At 48.8% G+C, this 20,171-nt stretch overlaps 3 protein-coding genes across 3 annotated transcripts; 1 reads left to right on the top strand and 2 right to left on the bottom strand.

The window, feature by feature from the left end:
• Positions 1-1,459: 1,459 nt before the first annotated feature.
• Positions 1,460-9,519, top strand: TRV_01403 (uncharacterized protein; the record flags this gene model as incomplete). The annotated part of the gene is made up of 2 exons (XM_003024394.1): positions 1,460-2,341; positions 2,401-9,519. The coding sequence occupies 2 exons, from the start codon at positions 1,460-1,462 to the stop codon at positions 9,517-9,519; spliced, it is 8,001 nt and encodes a 2,666-aa protein (XP_003024440.1).
• A 1,073-nt stretch (positions 9,520-10,592) lies between these two features.
• Positions 10,593-11,957, bottom strand: TRV_01402 (uncharacterized protein; the record flags this gene model as incomplete). The annotated part of the gene is made up of 2 exons (XM_003024393.1): positions 10,593-11,288; positions 11,355-11,957. The coding sequence occupies 2 exons, from the start codon at positions 11,955-11,957 to the stop codon at positions 10,593-10,595; spliced, it is 1,299 nt and encodes a 432-aa protein (XP_003024439.1).
• Positions 11,958-15,575: 3,618 nt separating this feature from the next.
• Positions 15,576-18,355, bottom strand: TRV_01401 (uncharacterized protein; the record flags this gene model as incomplete). The annotated part of the gene is made up of 3 exons (XM_003024392.1): positions 15,576-16,931; positions 17,019-18,038; positions 18,131-18,355. 3 exons carry the CDS (start codon positions 18,353-18,355, stop codon positions 15,576-15,578), a joined length of 2,601 nt encoding a protein of 866 aa, XP_003024438.1.
• Positions 18,356-20,171: the final 1,816 nt, after the last annotated feature.

Genomic DNA, 20,171 nt, shown 5'->3' with positions numbered 1-20,171 from the left:
CTTAGTTCTTTTTAGCCGTGCTGGGGTGATTTTTTTTCCCTGTGGGATGGCCAAAGGCTGAACAGGTCGCTTTACTTTGTTTAAGTCTCTTAGTATCCTCCCTCTTTTTTTTTTTTTACGCTGTTCCCTGCCGGTAAATATCTACCTTCTTTTTCCTCGGGCACCGGGCAAACCACTTGGCCTGTGATTCCGCCCTCCTCACTTGTTGCTTGCTTCTCTTTGTGTGATTCCGCGCCACGAAAACTATCTCTGTGGTCCACAAGTTATGTAAGCCGTGAAATGGTGGAAGGAAAACAGGAGACGGGAAGAATAATAATACTGGAATAATACTGGACAACAATGAGGGATGGGATGGCAGAGGTCAGGGGGGGAGAAGGTCAGCCTACGCCCTGGGAAACGGATACAGTTGCTCAGGGGTTCTGTACTTAGACCTCCCCTCGTACAAAATATCCCCTAGCCTTGCCGGAGCATCGATCTTCCATCCCAAGGCTCTGCTCTTCGGGCTCTGGCCTGGGATCCGAGCCTTCCTTGTCTTCTCGTAGATTTTTTGGCTGATGTAAATCAAATCTGTTGAGCTTTCCAGAGTCTTCGGTCAGCCAGGCGACGGCACTATATTGAACCATAGCCTGCTTACTGCTGTCTCCTGCATCTGCCTGTCGCCTCGCATCCGTTCAAATGGCCAGTAACAATGGCGTTGGCTTGATAATCATCATTCTGACCTGCAGATAATGTGTATAAGCCCATGCCAATAAGCCACCCGCGCCATGCAAGCATCTCAGCTACCGCAACCACAGGCAAGGCCGGAGTTATCCCTGCTTACCGCGCTCACTCCGTGCCTATCAACAACGACTCTCTCTCTCTCTCTATCGTGCTCGTATAGTCAACGGGAGATTCGCATCGTCTGCAGCCATCCTGCGTGTATGTAGTTGTCGTTGTAGACTGTAGTCGTTGAGAAGCGTTGACGTCCTGATTAGTCACCCATCGACCGCCCACGACCTTCGGCCTCGCAGCCAACTTCAACTCCTGAACTTCCATCGACGACCGACCTCGAACAGCCACCCACGACACCGCTCGACCATGACCAGCGACACGCCTGCTGTGCTTCTTGTGCGCTCTCTCGGAGCCTCCTCAGCGTAGTGTCGACCTTCTGTCCCGAGCATGGGCAATGGATAGCAGGAGAATGCGGGGAGCAAGACGGCCACTGCATAGCTAAGCTGATAACCACCCATCTGCTTGGGCCCCCCTTGAGCAATCATGCAGCAGACTCGTAAGTAAGCCCCTTCGCTCGCTCTGTCTTCTCTGCCTCCTTCAATGGCCATTGGCCTGCGCCATGTAATTGCCCTGTTGTTCCCTGTCTACTGCGTTGTTCTTCTCGTCTTGTTCGCCCTCGGGCCTCTGGTTGGGTGAAACGCGCTTGACATCATCTCACTCACCAGCTGTTGCAGCTAGTCCACACCCGATGCGACAGGCCCCGCCGGGTCAAGGCCAGTCCCTGGCTCTCAGTAGTAGTAGTTCGACCCCTGACGAGTTGACAGCGGCAGTGGCAGCACCAGGAGCAGCAGCAGCAACCGCAACAGCAGGATCAGGACCGGCGGCGCACACGCCTGCCATCCATTCTCCCTCAGACAGAGCCGCTTCTGCATCTGCTCCTCCTGCTGCTGGTGCTTCTGGCATTTCTGCTGCCACGAGAAACCCACCTTCGTCGACGCCACACAGTCGAGATGTTTCTAGTGCTCGAGGCCGGGCGGGAGATGCGACTTCGGCAACTGGATTTGGCCTTGCTTCTTCTCTCCAACCACACCCCCAGCTACGCAACCAGTCTCACTCGAAGAGTCCGGAGCCGTCGAGCGAGCGAGAACGGTCCGTTGGCGTTGCGTCTGACAGCACTGAAGGCCTAGAGAGACGGCCGTCGAACTCGTACGGCCATCACCGTCAGGCCTCTATCGTCCACGGCAACATTCAGCACTCGAGAGGACCTAGTTTTGCCAATTCGCAAGTCACCTCTAGCCCTCTCAGCCCCGAGATGATCTCGGCAGCTGGACTCACGCCGTCTCTGAACGAATCTAAGCTGAATGGCGGTTCTCGAGAGAATGGAGACTACTCGTCTTCCAACTTTGTACCCTCTGCCGGCGGCGTGGGGAATATTCTTCAGGCCTCCCCTTTGTCGTTGATACAGGATACCGTAAGGCAAGATGGCTTGGAACGCCAACACTCCCATCGTCGAGCTGTTACAACGGGTAAACTACGGAGGGAAAACTCTCACTCGAAAACTCGGTCTGGTCATACCAACCAGGAAGCAAAGACAGTGGGAGAGTATGCTCTCCATCACCTTTTTAATTCGGTTCGTCACGCCGTAATCCACTTGTTTCCCTTCACAAACAATACTGACTATATATATAGTTCGTGGGCCAAGCGGAGGAAAAGATCAACAAATGTATCATGAGCTTAGGGGAGTTTGAGGCGCCTGTAGAACAGGTATGCGGTCCTGGTGCGGACCCAACCTTTGATCAACTTATAGCTGCCCTCGGTCATATTGCGAAGCAGAAACCAAAACCACTTATCGACACGATCATGGTATGGAGAAAGTCAAAAGGTGATGCTGCTGCTACCGCAAAGCAAGGCTGGGTTCAGGTATGTGCTATCCCAAAATCGAGGCACGATATGGCCGCTGCTAACGTGGCTATTAAGCCTAAACCTCCACCACAAATATCGGCAACCATAATCCGGCGCAACACAGAACCTCCACAGCCTGGAGTAGACGCACCAGACGCTGGGTCCCCACCTCCATCCATTCCCATCATTAACCGACAGGAAGACATACTCATGACCGAACGACGAGCAACGGTCTCCGTCTATCTTGTCTGTCGAGTCCTTATTGAAATATTCAACCAAAGTTCTATCAATGCAATTACACAGGAAATGGCCAGCCGGCTGGAGGACATTGTGTTTGGACAGCTGAAGGCGGTTGATCCGGAACAAATTGCTGCATCACCACTAAGAATGGCTAACTGGCGCATCTATGGGCAATTACTCGGTATCATGAGTGAAAACAACTTCTCCAGCGTTTCCAACCAGTACCTTACTGAACTGGCTCAATACCAACGAGAGGAGGGACGGATACCCGCTACCAAGGAGGCGGAGACTAGAGCCGAGTTATTAATTTACGGAATGCGACACCTTCGGCTTCGAGTTTACCCTGATGAGAGATGGGCAAAGACATGTGATTTTTTGCAATCACTTGCTAGGCTGTTCAGTGACGCACACGGCCAACGGCTGAAACAAGCATACTGTCAGATACTCGAGACTTTTCTGCTTCCTATTGCCGCCAATCCTGGTTGTGACCTGTCCTCTCCCAAATGGAAGGAATTCCTAGAGATCCTTGTGCCTCGTCTATCTCAAGTTCTCATCAAACCTCGACATTGGAATAGCGCTTTTCCTCTTCATATCCTCCTCCTATGTGTATCTCCTCGAGACACATTCCTCTCTCAATGGATGCCCACTGTGAATGCTCTTTCGCCAAAGCTGAAAGAGCGTCCCACTAGAGCAGCCGCACTTCAGGCCATATGTAGATTACTCTGGACCTACTTGTATCGCTATGCTGACCCGCTAAGCAATCCTCTCCGTAAAACGGAAGAGGTTATTCGAATTGTTCTTCCGGGTGGTAGACGAACCTATCTCACCACCGAGCCTACAGTTGCAGAACCAATCACCCAGTTGGTACGCATGATTGGATTCAAGCATCCAGAGATGTGTTTCCGTTCCATCATATTCCCTCTAGTCAATTCTGATCTATTTGCATCCGGCAAGGACTTGAAAATAGAGCATATGGAACCGGAAAAGATGGTCATCGGCATCCGTTCATTCCTGGCGATCATGGCGGATATCGAAAATGGTGGAGGGACACCTCCTCCTTTCCCCCAAGAATTTGCAATCACGGAGCAATCCCCCATCTCCCCTTTCGCTCCTCAAGCGTCTATCCCCGAGCCACAATATACCACACCATCAACCCCTAAATCTCAACCGTCTCCGATCCCATTTAATCCATCAAAGTTGAATGATAGTACACGAAAATACTACCTACGTTTCTGTGAAATATTAGGAAAGATCACAATATTATGTGACAACACGTTTGGGGGACAAGCAGCTCTTGATGAAAAATTTGGTGGAGTTACGCCTAAAACTCCCATAACAGAACATTTCACCCTCGGGCGACGCGATGACCATGCGAGCACTCCTGACCAAAAGCAAGGATTTTACGATCTTCTACATGTTGCTGTTCAAGCACTTCCCCGCTGCCCTTCGGATCATATACCATTCAACTCTCTTATTAACCTACTTTGCACGGGAACTGCACATGTACAGTCTAATATTGCGGCATCGTCTGCAGAATCACTCAAGTCGATTGCTCGCCAATCATATGCTCAGCATGTTGCTATTGGATTTGCTCGGTTCATATTCAATTTTGATGCCAGGTATTCAACTATGTCCGATGAGGGCATGCTGGGTCCTGGCCATATTGAATCAACATTACAATTATACGTTCAACTTATACAGATATGGATCGAGGAAATTAGGCAGAAAACCAAAGATGCCACCTTTGATTTGGCTGAGAAGGCTGGTACAGGTGCCCGAGGACTTCAGCTCGACCTCTCTGGCGTCCTTGCTCATGTGGAGGAGATCGAATCCCATGGGCTATTCTTTTTATGTTCTCAGTCTAGGATTGTTCGGGCATTTGCTATCACCGTTCTTCGCCTTGTGACGGAATTCGACACGGCACTAGGAAAGAGCAATACCCGGATTATCCGCATAATGGAAGGGGATTCACGACGAGTCCTAGACTTGAAGGATGAGTCCCTGACCGTTGCTGAAAGAAGCAGGCTCCAAAAGGGCAGGCAAGAAAATACAGCGCACAACACCCTTATTGAGCTGTGCAGTAGCGAAGTGTCATACGACTCCACTTTGTGGGCTAAAGTGTTTCCCAATCTTATTCGTATCAGTTTCGATACATGTCCATTTGCCGTCACTCTTGGGCGTGAAATCGTTTGCGCCAGATTGGTTCACATGCACAAACAAATCACACATATAGCTGAAGGGCCCCCACCTATACAAATAAGTTCTCCTGACCATATTCCCACGCGCCCGATTATCTTACGAAACGGAACATCACCTGAAGTCATGATCGAGCAGTGGAAACTATATCTTATCATGGCTTGCACTACGTTGAACAGTGCTGGTGCGCAGTCTCAAAGCCAGCTGGCAAACGCACAGCACGCTCGGAAGGCCTCCAAGTCTGGGCAACAAAGTCAGGATAAGATTAACTCGGCAAGGTCACTTTTCGCATTCGTGATTCCGCTTCTCTCTGCCCCCCATGATTCTATCAGAAGTGCCATTGTTGTTGCCCTAGGCTCTATCAACATTGCGTTGTATAGGACCCTCCTGGAATCGTTGCAATATGCTGTAACTACTTGCAAGGAAGAGGCTAAAGTTCGCATCGGGACCCACCTTCGCACCCCAAGCACACCAAGACGGAATAGACGTACAGATCTACTCAGGACGGAAGTTACTAATGTATATAAAGCGACTTCTCATTTCCTCAAGGAGCCGGAAGTATCCAATGACGACTGGATACTTAATAACATGGTGACGTATACCCGAGACCTTCGGATATTCCTCAGTGATGTGGAAGTGCAAAATGATTTGGAGTTCCAAAATCTTCGATTTCACTTCTGCGGACTACTTGAACAGCTGTTCGATGGCATTAAACGGTCAAAAGAACCTACTCGATGGATGCCATTTGAATCCAGGAAATCTGCCTTCTCTCTCATGGAAGACTGGTGTGGCTACTCTCCTAATCAGAGCCAAATAGCTGCACGAGAGGAAAACATGCGGAAGCTTACGATTGCAAGGCAGAGAGAGAATGGGGAGGTTCGTAGCACCGCTGCAATGGAGATTGAGAAAAGAAACCTACGTACCGCTGCTCTGAGTGCCATGGCGTCTCTCTGTGGAGGCCCGATACGCATTTCGACAGAAAGCGGAGCCATTCTCCAGTTCGATATTCGGCGTATGCTTTCGTGGATCGACATCATTCTCAACACTGAAAGCGACAAATTACATACCATTGGTCGACGAGCATTGAAGAATCTGATCGTTCACAACAAAACCCTCCCGTACTTACTTGAGCAATGTATCGAGATGTGTTACCTATCGGAGCGACCCAAGGCTCTCGAAAGCTACTTTGAAGTTTTTTCCCAAGTTGTTGTGGAGGAAAGTGACTACCCGGTTGCATTTTGGCGCATCCTAGGTGCCGTCTTGTTCACTCTCGGGAACTCTAAAAGGGAGATCCGCATGAAATCCGCTCGCTTACTGAGAACAATTGAAGAGCGAGAACAGAAAAACTCAAGATTACAGGATTTCGACATTAGTATCTCTGACAGGACAACTGCTGTTTATAAGCTTGCGCAATTCGAGACTTCGAAACGACTTGCACAGCAACATGCTGATTTGGCATTCATCATTTTTTCAGAGTTCTCTTTACACTTCAAAAACATCCAGCCGGATACACAGCGTAATATGGTTGCTGCAATTCTCCCTTGGATCCAGGCGATCGAGCTTCAACTAGATCCGAATGGTGGTCCGACTTCAAGATCATACATGTTACTATCCAACCTTTTTGAAATCACCATTCGGTCTGGGACTGTGCTACCAAACGAGGTTCAGGCTCTTTGGCAAGCTCTTGCAACTGGCCCTCATGCTGGCAATGTGCAGCTGGTTCTTGACTTTATAATCAATCTTTGCCTAGAGAGGAGGGAACAAAATTTCGTCGATTATGCTAAACAAATAGTTGTTTTCCTAGCCTCGACTCCAGCAGGTTCCAAAGTGATCGAGTTCTTCTTGCTTCAAGTCGTACCTAAAAATATGGTACACGAGCGGCGTGAGCCGCTTCCCGCTCCGTCTGATCTGTCAAGCCTGCCATACGTTGCGGACCTCGGTACCATTTTACCCGTCGGGAACAAGCAGGTCGGCTTATCTTTGGGACAGGTGTCCATGATATTCCTTGTCGATTTGATGGTTGCGCCAGTGAGCATCGGATTCGAGAGTGTCATCAAACTAATCCATGTTGCACTTATATTCTGGGACCACTATACCTTGACCGTTAGAGAACAAGCTCGCGAAATGCTGGTTCATCTAATTCATGAGCTTGTTGCATCGAAACTGGAAAATGAGGTCGAAGGTGCCCAACGTCAATCAATCGAGGATTTCGTGGAATGCATCAGGCAAAGTGATTCTACGGTGGTATGGGAGTATGAGGACAACAATGGAAAAGACGAGAAAGCAGCAGGCACAAGGGTGCTGTCGTCTATGCATCATGTTGCACACAGCGTAGCTAGAATATTTACCGCTGTTTACGAAGGAGTAAATGATCACTGGTCTAGAGAAGCGTTGAACTGGGCCACTTCTTGCCCCGTTAGGCATCTCGCCTGTCGGTCGTTTCAAGTATTCAGATGCATATCTACGTCTCTCGATTCTCGGATGCTTGCTGATATGCTTGCACGGTTATCGAATACTATTGCCGAGGAAGAAACGGACTACCAGACCTTCTCAATGGAAATATTGACTACATTGAAAGTCATCATCAGCTCCCTTGCCCCACAAGACCTCTTACGATACCCTCAGCTGTTTTGGACCACCTGTGCTTGCCTTAACACAATTCATGAACGTGAATTTATGGAAAGTCTTGCTATGCTTGAAAAGTACTTGGATAAAATAGATCTTTCTGACGAGGGCGTGGCAGCCAAACTTTTAGAAAGCAAGCCGCCGAAGTGGGAGGGGGAATTCTGCGGAATTCAGGACCTGGTCTATAAGGGATTGAAATCGTCGGAGTCCTTACACGAAACACTCCGGATGCTGAGAAGACTAGCAGTATTACCAAATACTGGTCTAATTGGCGATGGGAATCGCTTGTTGTTTGCGGTCTGGGCAAACCTACCCGAATTGCTAAATGAATATGATCCTTCGAAGCCGTCAACCAATATTGAGATTCACGCGACTCTTCTCGCAAGCATTGCTGATAAACAAGGCTACTCTCAATTGTCCAACAGTTTGTTGGCTCTTTCCCGAACACAATATCGGACAAGTGATGAATTCTTGGCTGTTATTGTTAACTCAATATCGATGTACTTTTTCCCAGGCCAGGATGTGCAGAGCTTGGTATTCTTGATGGGTCTACTAACTAACAACACGTCGTGGTTCCGAGTCAGCCTCATGCGGATTCTCAGTTCAGTTATATCCGAAATTGACATGCGTCGACCAGATATCTCCTGCCATGTCCCTGACCTCATTTCCCCCTTGCTTCGGCTCCTGCACACAAACCTTTGCCCCCAGGCCCTTGGAGTTCTTGACCACATTATGACCGTTGCCGGCAACCCCATGGAGCGCCACCACCTTCGAATGAGTATGGCTTCTTCGGCTTCATCAAGAGCTATCCGGAAGGAGTTTGAAGGAATTCAGAGTCTATATGGCATCCCCGAGCCCAACGGATGGTCAATTCCAATCCCGGCTGTGCAGTCAAACCTCACCAGAAACAATGTACATGCCGTGTTCTATACCTGCGCAGAAGAAGATGGCCTGGGAGGGCAGTCAACAACTTCCCCGGACCTAGAGTTCCACGTTGATGACTATGGCGACTCGTATTTCCCGGCATTCCGTGCAGACACAATGAAATCAGTTGATACAGGGAATGAAACAAACATGGGCGACCTGCTCCAGAAGCTGGATAGCCTGGACGATTTCTTCGAAGAGACTGAGGTCAATCCCTCTGTGCCTTCCATAACCGGAGCGTCTCTACATAGCTTTACAACGAATGATTTTCCAGATGCAAGCACACACTTATACGACCAGCATACGGCTCCCCTGTTACGAAAGTCTCTAGCTAGAACAGCTTCATCGTCCTCGTTCCACAATGGCTTTGCTGATTCTAGGCTTCCTCTCACACGCACTGATTCTAACAGTGTTGGTACCCCTTCTATCCACCCTTCACCTCTAAGCACCACTTCTTCGTCCTCTAACCAACCACGACGCGGCTCCCTCCACACTCGTTCAATTACCTCACCAAGCAATTATTATCCGCCGCAGCCTGGCAACAACAATGGCAATCCGGGTACTCCTGAGCCGGGCTATATCGGGCGATCTTTCCTCTCCGATGACGATATTGAGGATGCGTTATCGGACTCCGAAGATCGCCTAACGCTTCAGTATCCATCATCCTCTACTTCCCGTGCAGCCATCATTGGCAATAGCAACCCCGAAGGCGGCTCCTTTTCTCTGGACACCATGATTCGAAGTGGTGTTCGCCGACTGACCGGTGGCAACAACGCGGGAAGAGAAAGAGATCGTCAACGCGAGCTATTAAGAGCCCAACAACGGGCCATTGTACAGTCAGCTACTTCTCCCAGAGTACCAAAAGTTCCCCCCGAGTATTTAACAGGTGGAGCAAACAACCCGACCTCGCCCAACCAGTGAAGTCAAACATCGAGTTTTGACTCCAAAGAAATATAAGGATATCGCACTTTCTCTGATCTATATACCCCTCTTCCGTTTATTGATATCATACCACAATCGACATATTTGTCATCTTCCCTGTTATGTTATTCCCGAATCTTGTTATAGATCATGCTTTTCTTCATTGCTGTTCCATCTATGAATGACCTGTTAAAGTACTGTATGTGGGTATATGGGAGTTAGGCACATGCTCGCACTTTGTTTTTCTAGCCAGCCTGTCCATCCACCTTGTTATATTTGCATATTTACCCGTGTACATCCATACGTTGGCGGAGCATTGATCGGGACTTGATTCCATTGCTGTAGCGTTCTTGTGACATTATGTGATTTCAGGTATAAAAAAGAATATACGACAGTACCTCTGAGACCCCATTGAATGCACGCAGGGCTTCGATTCATCTAACAAGCCCTTACAATCTCGCTGATATTATTAAAGAAACCCACGCCCGTCCCCGTTTAATATCAGAGCAGTAACTCGCAGCAACCAGCAGTTACAAGACTTTGCAAAGTTCGCCGATAGTGGTCCGAGCATATATCTGACACCTCATCCATTACTACAGAGAAACAACCGTCTCTTCGTCCTCTCTAGCCGAACCGCCCCTTAATTCCTCACTAGTGCTTCAAAGACACCGCAGTTTTCTAAGCCGCGTTGAAGATCACTGTTGTTCTTGGACGTTTCAGTGGCGACCTATTAGGTAACCGCGTTTGCTTTTTCTTTCCATTCTTTCTTTTATTTTTTTTTTTGTAGATATCCTATCTCTATGTCGAAATAAGCGATAGGAAAGCCGTGGGTCAGCTATTCATTTACGGAGTGTCTGGCTCAAACCACCCGCCTCAGAAAATGGCTGACTCTCTAAGGGCAACAATGCTCGTTTCTTGGGATAATCAATCAGTTATTATAAGACGTATGCTGGTAACTTCTGGATATATATAAAGCATAAAATAGGCTATGTACAGGAGGAAAATTTAGAAAAAAGTTAACCAAAAGAAAAGCATTCAAGGAATGTATGGTCAAGATATTGTACCGTCTGTCGCTACAGATGATGTATTCCTTTACCCCCTCGAGTCGGCGGACTACCTCCTCTGGTTGGCGGTGATACGGTAGTTGTTGTGACAGAGATTGTTGTTTGCTGATAAACACCGTTCATTTCGTACTGCTGGTTCGACGCTGGGCTGGATGTTCCGTTTATCCGAGAATACATCCTCTTGTACATGCCCGCGGGACTGCTTGGTGATACGGGCCCATCACTACTAACAAGCGTAGTGCAGGCAGTGTTTTCAAGATCTCTTGGGGAGTTGCTTTCCTGATTTGCTGATGAAGGGCCGTATCCGCCTTTGTGCTGAGTCACTTCAGAGTTCAATATCAATGCTCGTCGGGTTACCGCATAAATAATTGTGTGAACTAGCCCAGACGCCGACATAATCATTGCCGCGATGATGTAATAGGTAAACGAAGGCTTCGCGCCGGCTGCAGTAGCCATCCGGGAGGCAGCAATGGGTAGCGACAGGAAGACATAGGCAATCGGGTAGAGAATCATGAGCCTGACAACGCGCCTTAGGCGAGAGAGTTTGTCCTGAGACCTCTGGGTAAGAGAAGCAGATATAGCGACCTTATGGCGTAGGTAGAAGAAGAGAATGATATAGATGGTGACACTTCCAAATTGTGAAATGAAGACCCAAATGTAATGAGTTCCCAGTCTCAAGTCTTCACGGTTTGCAGTAATCCAACACTATAAATTCAAGTCAGTATATGAAGTGACAAAAGTATAAAGGGGGTATAAAGGCTGTCAACATACCCAGGCGCCGGAGTTCACATAAACGTGTTTCCCTGCCATTATGATAGGTAACACAGTGAGGAACAGGGCGAACATCCAGATCCCAACCACGCAGCACACAAACGTCCGGTATTTCAATTTTCGGCCTAGTACGACTGTGATGAACGTGTGTATCGCGATTGCCAGGACAAATAAGCCACTGGTTGGAACCCCTTCTTGGAATAACCATCCCTGGATAATGCAAGTGTTCGAACTCCCAGCTATATGGCCGACCCGATACCAGTGAAGTGTCATGATAGCACCGCCGGCTGTTTGCATATCTGCGATAATCAGGTTATAAATAAGGATGACATATTGATTGTAGCCGAGGTAAGTCGCTGAAAATCTTCGCCAGAAAACAAGTCGATATGTAATGATGGCGAATGAGCAAACCGTTGCAATGAGCGACATGAACGCAATGGTGATAACCGGCGGGAAATATCTGTAGTGAATGCGAAGTAGGGGGAAATCAAATCGCTCCAGGGCTGCTGTCTGGTCGGGCGACAGTCCATCAAGCCCACGGTTGGCTAGCAAAGTGGTATGCTCCTCCCGGGCCATGGTAAACAGGTCTAATATCCAATTCATGGTGCCGGTGTCGTTAATGAGCAATCTTGGAGCTGATGGGCGTAGGGCTGGTTCGAGGATGATAACACGGGATTGTCAATGGCCATGGAATATCTATGGAAGATATTGAACCCGGGGGCTCTGTTTGCCGGGTAAAAGTATCAACCTGAAACAGCACCTTCCAGCAGGAGAATCCTGGGGAGATGCAGACACACTTATATAAACTGCCATCTTAGCTAGCGTCCTGTCGTATATTTTGACTTGAGGCTTCAGTACAACATGTCAATCAGTCCATTCAATGCCCAACAGGCTAGCTGCATGCATTCTAGGCCTGAGGGGCTGATCCTTTTTCTCCGGAGAACAGGAAGGGGATCCAGTCAATTCATGTGCCGCAATGGAGTAGCTCGTTTACTCCAACCAGCAGCGTTTAAGGCCCTGCAAGAACGTTGACCTAGTGATATCTTTTTCCGTGCAAACCTCTCGACTATCTTCGTATTATCTCTTCACTAGTGGCAATCGGGGCCCACTCATCTGGCGCTCTCGAGACTGAGATGCCTGCATTGAGGCGCTAGTCTAATATCGCACGGCTTGACTGGTGTGCGCTAGCTACTCCGTAGATGTACTCCGTATGGAGTAGATGCAATGTGCGATGCAGGCGCCAGTGGCAGTGGCAGTCGACATCTCAGAATCTGGCGGTGGACTGGGCTCCTTCTAGAGAATTCCTTAAGCCACAACCCGCTACGGTTCCTCGAACAAACAATGGGCTGACAAGGACAGCTGCATAACAATCTGATAACCCCGTCGGCTGTAACGGGTAGATGGAGAGCACGGATTATCGCACCATCTGGGCGACTAGTTCCGAAACCACCAGGGAATCCCTGCTTAAGAGAAATCATTCGAGGCACAGAAATACCCCTGGTTATTTTCGCCTCCCCTGAACCTATCGATGGGAGGAGGTAGCGTGTGGCAGTTACTTTGTGACCAGCGGCAGATTGTACAACAGTCATTTTCTATGCCTCGACGTTCATCTTGTTCTCATGTTGTCCGACAGCCATTCACAGTTGCCGTTGGCGCTGCCCAGAACATCTATTGGGCTGATCTTCTGTGAAAGTGGCAACCTTAGCCCTTAGTATAAATTCGCCGTCAGAAGGGCCTCACCTTTTGTTATTTCTGTTACCTCATAGCTCGTGTAACTTGGGATAATAAGTAAATAGCCGCCTTTAGTTTCTTGCTCCCTTTCCCCAGGCCACGGAATCTCCGACTATTGAATCCAGACATGGAGGCCGACATATGGTTTGCATATCCGCCAGTTAGTACCGTAGATCCTCACTAGGTTCCTTTATTCCAACAAACAGATTCGACGCCATTCGTTGAAGTGTTGACAAGGGCAGTATGAGTCCATCGTATGCATACTTATATGGGGAATAGACTGCACTTCACCAGAAATCGATGCAAACCGTTCCTGTCAAATTCGTTTGGCCGGAGCGCCTCAGATATACCACAACTGATAAAGCCCTGGCTCGGCGGATAATACCTCCATCAACCGCACAGTGTTTCCAACCTAGATTTGTACGGGGTACTCCGTACTGCATCAAGCAATACTCCAGCTGGAAGTAAAGATCCAGACCAGTGCCGCTAGTGAGAGAGCCACGAGGCACTCAGTTAAGTTGGTCCCACTCGCCGATGTTTGAATTCTTCGCCGAACCCAGTACCATCGAGCAAGCCTAGTAATAATGAACAATAATGAACCGCTCCTTGTTCAATTTAGGCCCTTTTCTTAGAAACTCTCGGAATCTCGATCAGCATTATTGGCAGCAGCTCACCTTCAAGAAAGAGCTAAAAAAAAAGACATTGTCAATCGTGGATAGTCATTCCAGGGCATATTGCATGCATCACCATCCAATAGTGGTTGATTAAGCTACCCTGCCTTTCAAATAACGTCCTGGCATTTTCACATAATAGCTCTTGAGCCCTAATGAGGCTATGGGCATCAACCTCTCTATTTGGCGATGAACTACTCCGTAGCCATGACATAAAAACGCTCTCCTGGTCCCACATAGAATTAGGTACGGAACACTCCGCACGTGTCTTCCGCAAGAACCGACCCATCCCAGCATGCATGGTGGCATGACTGATTAATGGAGTTATCCTGTATCCTTATGGCCGGTCAGGCTCTCTGCCATCTGTCCAGATTCCGAAATCTCACCTCAACCACGTTGAGTACGGAGTATAACATCGGCAGCTGTGAAGAGGTTCTGTATAGAGTTCCTGCAGTTGTGCTCACTTATGTATGAGGGTTATAAAGTGGAGGCCAGATTTACAATTGATATCAGCGCCGTCGTTCAGCCGTGGATTAACTATTGAGATAAGCGTTCTCGTCACAATTGCCAGATAAGAGTGCCATCTCTAGCACATTTGACATTATTGGGTCCGTTCCAATCTTATAACCCCCTAATGCAGCCTGATAGGTGTCGTTATAATGGGTATACGGCATATGGGAGCCCCCGTCCCGGCCTCCAGAGCCATATCAATATTTTCATGTTGTTGTTCTTCCGTTTCTTCGTTTGTTGAATTTTCGTTGAAGTTTGAAAGTTACATATATACGAGATAGTACGAAAATTACGATGACTAACCTTAAATTACTGCTGGCTGCACAAAAATACATGGTATCGCTGATACACAACTCCAACCTCACAAGAGCTTCAGGAGTAAAAAGGGTTATATTGTGCACAAACATTGCTTTCATATACAGATAAAGATGCTACGAGATATTATTATATTATTATTTGATTGTAGGTGGTGGTCAAGAGATCCATTTTAAGCTTGACCTAAAATTAAAAATACCTACGGAGTACGGGGTATATGGCATACATACATATGCGCACAGGCTCCATCCATTAGCATTTTTCTCCCGCCAGTCAGAGAAAGCATACCACACACTCGCCTTGATAAGGTGCTAGCCGAGGTTCCTTCATTCCGTTAGGTTCCTTGTGAAACGTATGGATATCATCTCCTCCTAGCATGGGCAAACCGACGACGGTCCTAAACCTATTACTTCCTAATTTCCCAGATCAAATACCGTCGAAAACGAGATTATAGCTTTAGTAGAAGGATCGAGACAAGACTTGAAGTTAACTCGCTTGATTTCTATTTTGCAAACATCAAAAAGCTACAGCCAAGTGAGTAGCTTTGCTATTATATTGCTGCATTGGGGGAAACAGGGTGCAGGGTGAAAGGTGTACAAGATGTATACATACTGAACGAGAAAGGAAATACGAGAAGTCCACTCGAGATGTTTGGAAAGAGAACAAATGAGAGAGAAATATAACGGGGAAAAGCAAAGGCCACGCAGAGACATATGAAAGTAGGTGTAATCTCAGGTACAGATACGGCGTGATGATATATATAACAGAGCAGCAAACCAGGCGGATAACAGCACAGGAATAAAGGGGATAATAGTAAAATAAGGGAGAAAGAAGGAAAATGGGGAATCAGAGTAAGATAGCCAGATATCAAGTCAGGACCAAACACAAGGTATAATGAATAAAGGGCAGCAAAGGTATAATTGAGAAATCTGATTGAAAAAAAAAAAAAAAAAAAAAAAGGATATTAAAAGAGGAAATATAGAGGCAGATACGTCTATGAGAGTAAAGTTGACGTTCCGGGCCTGATGTAATTAGGTCCACTCGGTGTCTTGCCCATTGAGTTGACGTTTTCTTCTTCCTGTGCTGTCTCATGAGCGTGCTCATCATCATGTTCTACTATTTTTGTGGGTATTTCGTTTGGTCCGTACTGCTGGCTTGATCGCTCTTGGAACGTTGAGCTGCTGGCCATGGACATTGACGTGCTTGACCGGTTTGGGACAAGGTCGGGGGTAGGGGGAATAGTAGACTGACGGCCATCGGGGCTGAGATTCGCTCTCTCGTTGTCGTCCGCCTCGCTTCCGTTGGGTCGGTCGAGGTCGATTCCTCCTTGGCTTGAGTTGTGCTTGGAGAGCTCGGAGTTATCGAAGTCTGCCTGGGCAAGCTGGAGACCCTCAACGGCGGCGGCACACTGATCGCTGATGGTGCGGATGATGTCTGCAATAGCATCGGTTTTGTCGCGGAGATGTCTATCAGCTACGTCAGACATGCTTAGTCTTATGGAGCGTCTCCTCTTGTCGACGCTCAACATGCGGTTGTCCGCGTTGGTAGGGGCGTCATCTGACAGAGCGGGAGTAGCAGACCGGTTACTAAGACGGGAGCTGGATTTCCGGCTCGAGGCGGTTTTATTGGCGGAGTCTTGGGGTTTGGATGGTTCTTCATCACCTTTGGCAGTATCCTCGGCTGACATATCATGGCCTTCTTCAATGTACCGAGATAACTCGGGAGAGCTGTCGATGGAGCGAACAATGTGCTCCATGTGGTGAGCCTGCCCATTGATAAGGCTCCGAAGATGGATAACGACACGTTGAGCATCGTCTCGTTGGCGCAAAAGATTCGAATTGGTATGCTGTAGAGCAGCAATCTCCTTTTCGTTGCGCTTTCTTTCGCGCTCCAATTCTTCAGCAATCTCCTGCTGGAGTACTAGAGCCTCTAGGGCATCGTCACGCTGCTTCTCAGTGCCAGATAGACGCAGAGTAAGGCGAATGATATCATCCTTCTGCTGGTCGATAAGACTGGTAAGGCGGCGACTTTCACGCTTATGCGTTTCAATCTTGACCTTGAGCTCTGAAGTTTCCTTGGTAAGCTGTTCAGCAAACTTCTGGAACTTGAGGAATTGCTGCTTCCAGGTCTCGAGCTCCTCGACGAGGAAGTTGTTACGTTTGGTGACCTTGGTTAACTCAGTATCCATTCTGCCCTTGAGGTTAATGAAGTCTTGCCAGGCTTCAAGAGCATCTCTAGAGTACTGGTTACGTTCACGAACAATCTCGTTGAGATGTCTCATGGACACCTTGGTCATCAATGGCTTCTTGACTGATCCTCCAAACACAGCCTTCAGACCAGTATTGCGACCCTAGTGATGGATGTTAGTACTAGTATATTTCATCTTGGGTAATGAAAAAAAAAAAAAAAAAAAAACAAGAAAAATCATAACACGTACCAGTTTCTCGCAAACATGGTCCATGACAGCCATGACAGCATCCTGATTCCACCATTGGGGGTCCTGGACGCTTTCAACCTCTCCTCTCATGACAATGATCTGGCCAGCTGGAACTAGCTTTCCACCACCGTAGGCAGATCTTAGGTGGGGAGGAGGCCCTGTTGGAGTCACCTCTCCGTTCAAGGCCTGAGTAAGACGAGTGATCATCTTGTTTCTCTGACCCTGCGTGAGGATGTTTGGAGGGCTTGAGGTTAAGACAAAGTTGCGATCTAGATCGATCACTAGTGCGTCTGTTGGAGCAGTGAACAGATCCCGACATTCAGTGGTTACACCAAGGATATACGGGCCAGGCTCTTCAACGAGCTCCTTGACATGTCTGGCATGCACAACAGGATTATACAGGCCACTCCACTCGTACACTCGGACGCAATAGCGGATAGTCTCAGTGGCAACAGTCAGGATGGCAGGGTAATGACTGACGAAGATGATCCTACGGGTAGGAGAAACGGCGGCTTCAATGACACCCACGATGTTCGGAATGGAAAGACAGGAGAACAAAGGCCACATAGCAAAGTTTTGGTAGCCAGTGGGGGAAGAAGGAAACTGATAGCACAGGGCATAGTCCTTCATGTCAATACGCACAAGGTCATTGAGACGGGGCGCCGGAAAGCTGAGGATTCTGGAAACTTCCTCAGCATGGAACAGGTTGGTGGCCTTATTCCAATGGATCCACATTCCACGGAGATAATCACCTAGGAGATTGTAAAGGGGGTATCTGGAGAGGAAGCTGAGGCAGTAAGGGATCCAATATATCTCCTCTGCGTTGTCGTAGAAGTTAACTTCTGTCTTCTTCCGCAGCTCCCTGATGGTCTCGGCACGCTTCTCGTCTGCCCGAGACCAGACCTTCAGGGCAATGCCGTAGAGGGTGTGAGAAGAGTCCTGCTGGAGGACGAACGAGTGGTGAACACAGTGAGGCTGGTTCTTGCCGGTGCATATCTCGACATCATGGGGGAAACACGCCTGTATATACACCCAGTTAGCCAGCGTACTCCTAACACAACACAACACACACACAACTAGTAGAAAGAAAGGATGTGCAGGACACAACGCACCCGCATGGCAGCATGCAGAGACTTTGCTATCTCGTTGTCTTGCTCGAGTCTCGGGCTGCTGCCCAGGATCTCTGGCAGCCAAAATTGGCCCACGGCGCCCTTCATATGGCCTATCTTGCCCTGCGACGGCGGTGGGGCCTTCACCCATTGCGAGGGCTCGCGGCCAACACCGCAGACCATGTACGCATGCGTGAGGGTCTTGGGCGTCTTCTGCACCGGCTTCATGTTCAAAGTCGATGGAATTGGCTGTGTTATCCGCGAGTGCAGCGAGGACGTCCGGCTGGGGATCGTAAGGGACTCTGCCTGCTCGCGGGTCGCTGGCCGTTCTTTGGTCGTAGGCCGCACAAAAGAGGCACGCTCTCGCAACGAGGGAGCCATGACTATCTTTCCTGTGGCTATTATGATGTCTATTACCTATATATTATTGTCGTTGTCGCCGCCGCCGCTGCTGCTGGCCGTTTTGTGCTGTGTCAACAGCAGACGTGGAAGATATAGAAAGAAAAAAAAATGATAAGACGACAGACGACGGATTCCCTGTGACTCCCGCGATAATCGAGATGTTAGCAACTTGATCACCTCCCACAGCATCCCAGGAACCCCGGTGCGGGCAGCATTACACAGAAGACGATTGGCAATGTGAATATATCGAGGATTGGACAGGTCATACACACAGTTCCGAGTCGGGCCAGCTTTTTTTTTTTGTGACACCGAGACAGCCGTTTCAGACAGACGCTCTCTCTCTTCCCCTCCCCTTTCTTTTCTCTTCCCTACGAGGAGATCAAACGGCTTATATGCACGAAAGCCCTGCGCAGGAAAGCTGGGGTAGTCGACTCTCGTCCTCTCCGCGAAAAGGGACAAGCACCAGGGGTTCTCTTGATATGTGCTGCGGGAGAGGAAGTATATATGCAGGACGAAAAGTATAGGCCGTCAACGATGGACACAGCGAGCCCCAGGCTGCATGGAATCGCGAGAGAAAGCAAGCCTTCAGCACCGGCTATTAGAAAAACGAACAAGACGAACAGAGGAGAGGGCAGAGGCGAGCGATAGAAGGGATATCGACTCTGGATGGATGAAGGAAAGCAGAGCTGGAATTCGAGGAGAAAAGGTACGCAAACAAGGGTCAGGGGCAGCAGGGCAAGGGACGACCGGGTGGATAAGAGGATCAGGACCTTGACGGCACACTACGGGCTAGGCTAAACCAAATGGATGCTCCCTGGCTTCGCTCATTGCTGGCTGCCACAGGGTTGAATTTACGCCTGGCATCAGAGGGGGGACGGATGCCAGTCCTCCCTCGAATTTCCAGCAACACGGATTGGCCCGAAGGTTTCATCACGGACTTTTAGGCCCAAACTCTGGGCTCGTTGTTGAGAGCTCGTCTTGTTCCAGCAAAAAAAACGAGCCAGAGAGAGGGCGAGAGCAAGAAGAAACGAAGAGGATTCAGACCAGGAGGAAAAAGCAATATAGTAAAAAAAAAGGGACAGGGACAGGCTCGCTCGGCCGCTGGCGAACTCGAGGTCCTGCCCCACGGACTTCGACGCTACTGCAGCTGCACCAGTGCTTCGCCAATCGGGGGCTCAGGCTAACCAGGAACATGGGCTCAACGTTCCCGGGATTTACTCCGTTCCTGGTAAAGGGCGAGCTTGACAGGAGACAGGCAGAGGAGGAGCAGCAACGAGGAAACAGGGGGTAGCCAACATCAGGACAAGGGGAAAGATAAACTACTGCAGGAGGCGAAAACCCATCACAGCACTCCCTTCACTCCTTTATGACGCCTCTGTCTCGCTATTATTATTTCTCCTCATTTCGAGTGCCAATTATACGAGCACACAGAGGAGGACAGACAGGGGGCCACATCAGAGATAGTGATGGAGCGGTAAAGGCCAACTTGTGCCATGTCCTGGGGTCCAGTCCCGTCCCGAACATAGTAAACTAGCTGGCCAGACAGGGAGTTTTATAACACATCAACCGTCCGTCCGACTTTATAACTGCTCACATCGCTCAGATATTAACCCCGACGATCCCTCTTTCTCCACCCGAAAAA

The sequence above is a fragment of the Trichophyton verrucosum genome (genome assembly GCF_000151505.1).
Source record: "Trichophyton verrucosum HKI 0517 chromosome Unknown contig00116_1.f1.exp, whole genome shotgun sequence".
Lineage (NCBI taxonomy): Eukaryota > Fungi > Ascomycota > Eurotiomycetes > Onygenales > Arthrodermataceae > Trichophyton > Trichophyton verrucosum.
This window is presented reverse-complemented; position numbering and strand designations above follow the sequence as displayed.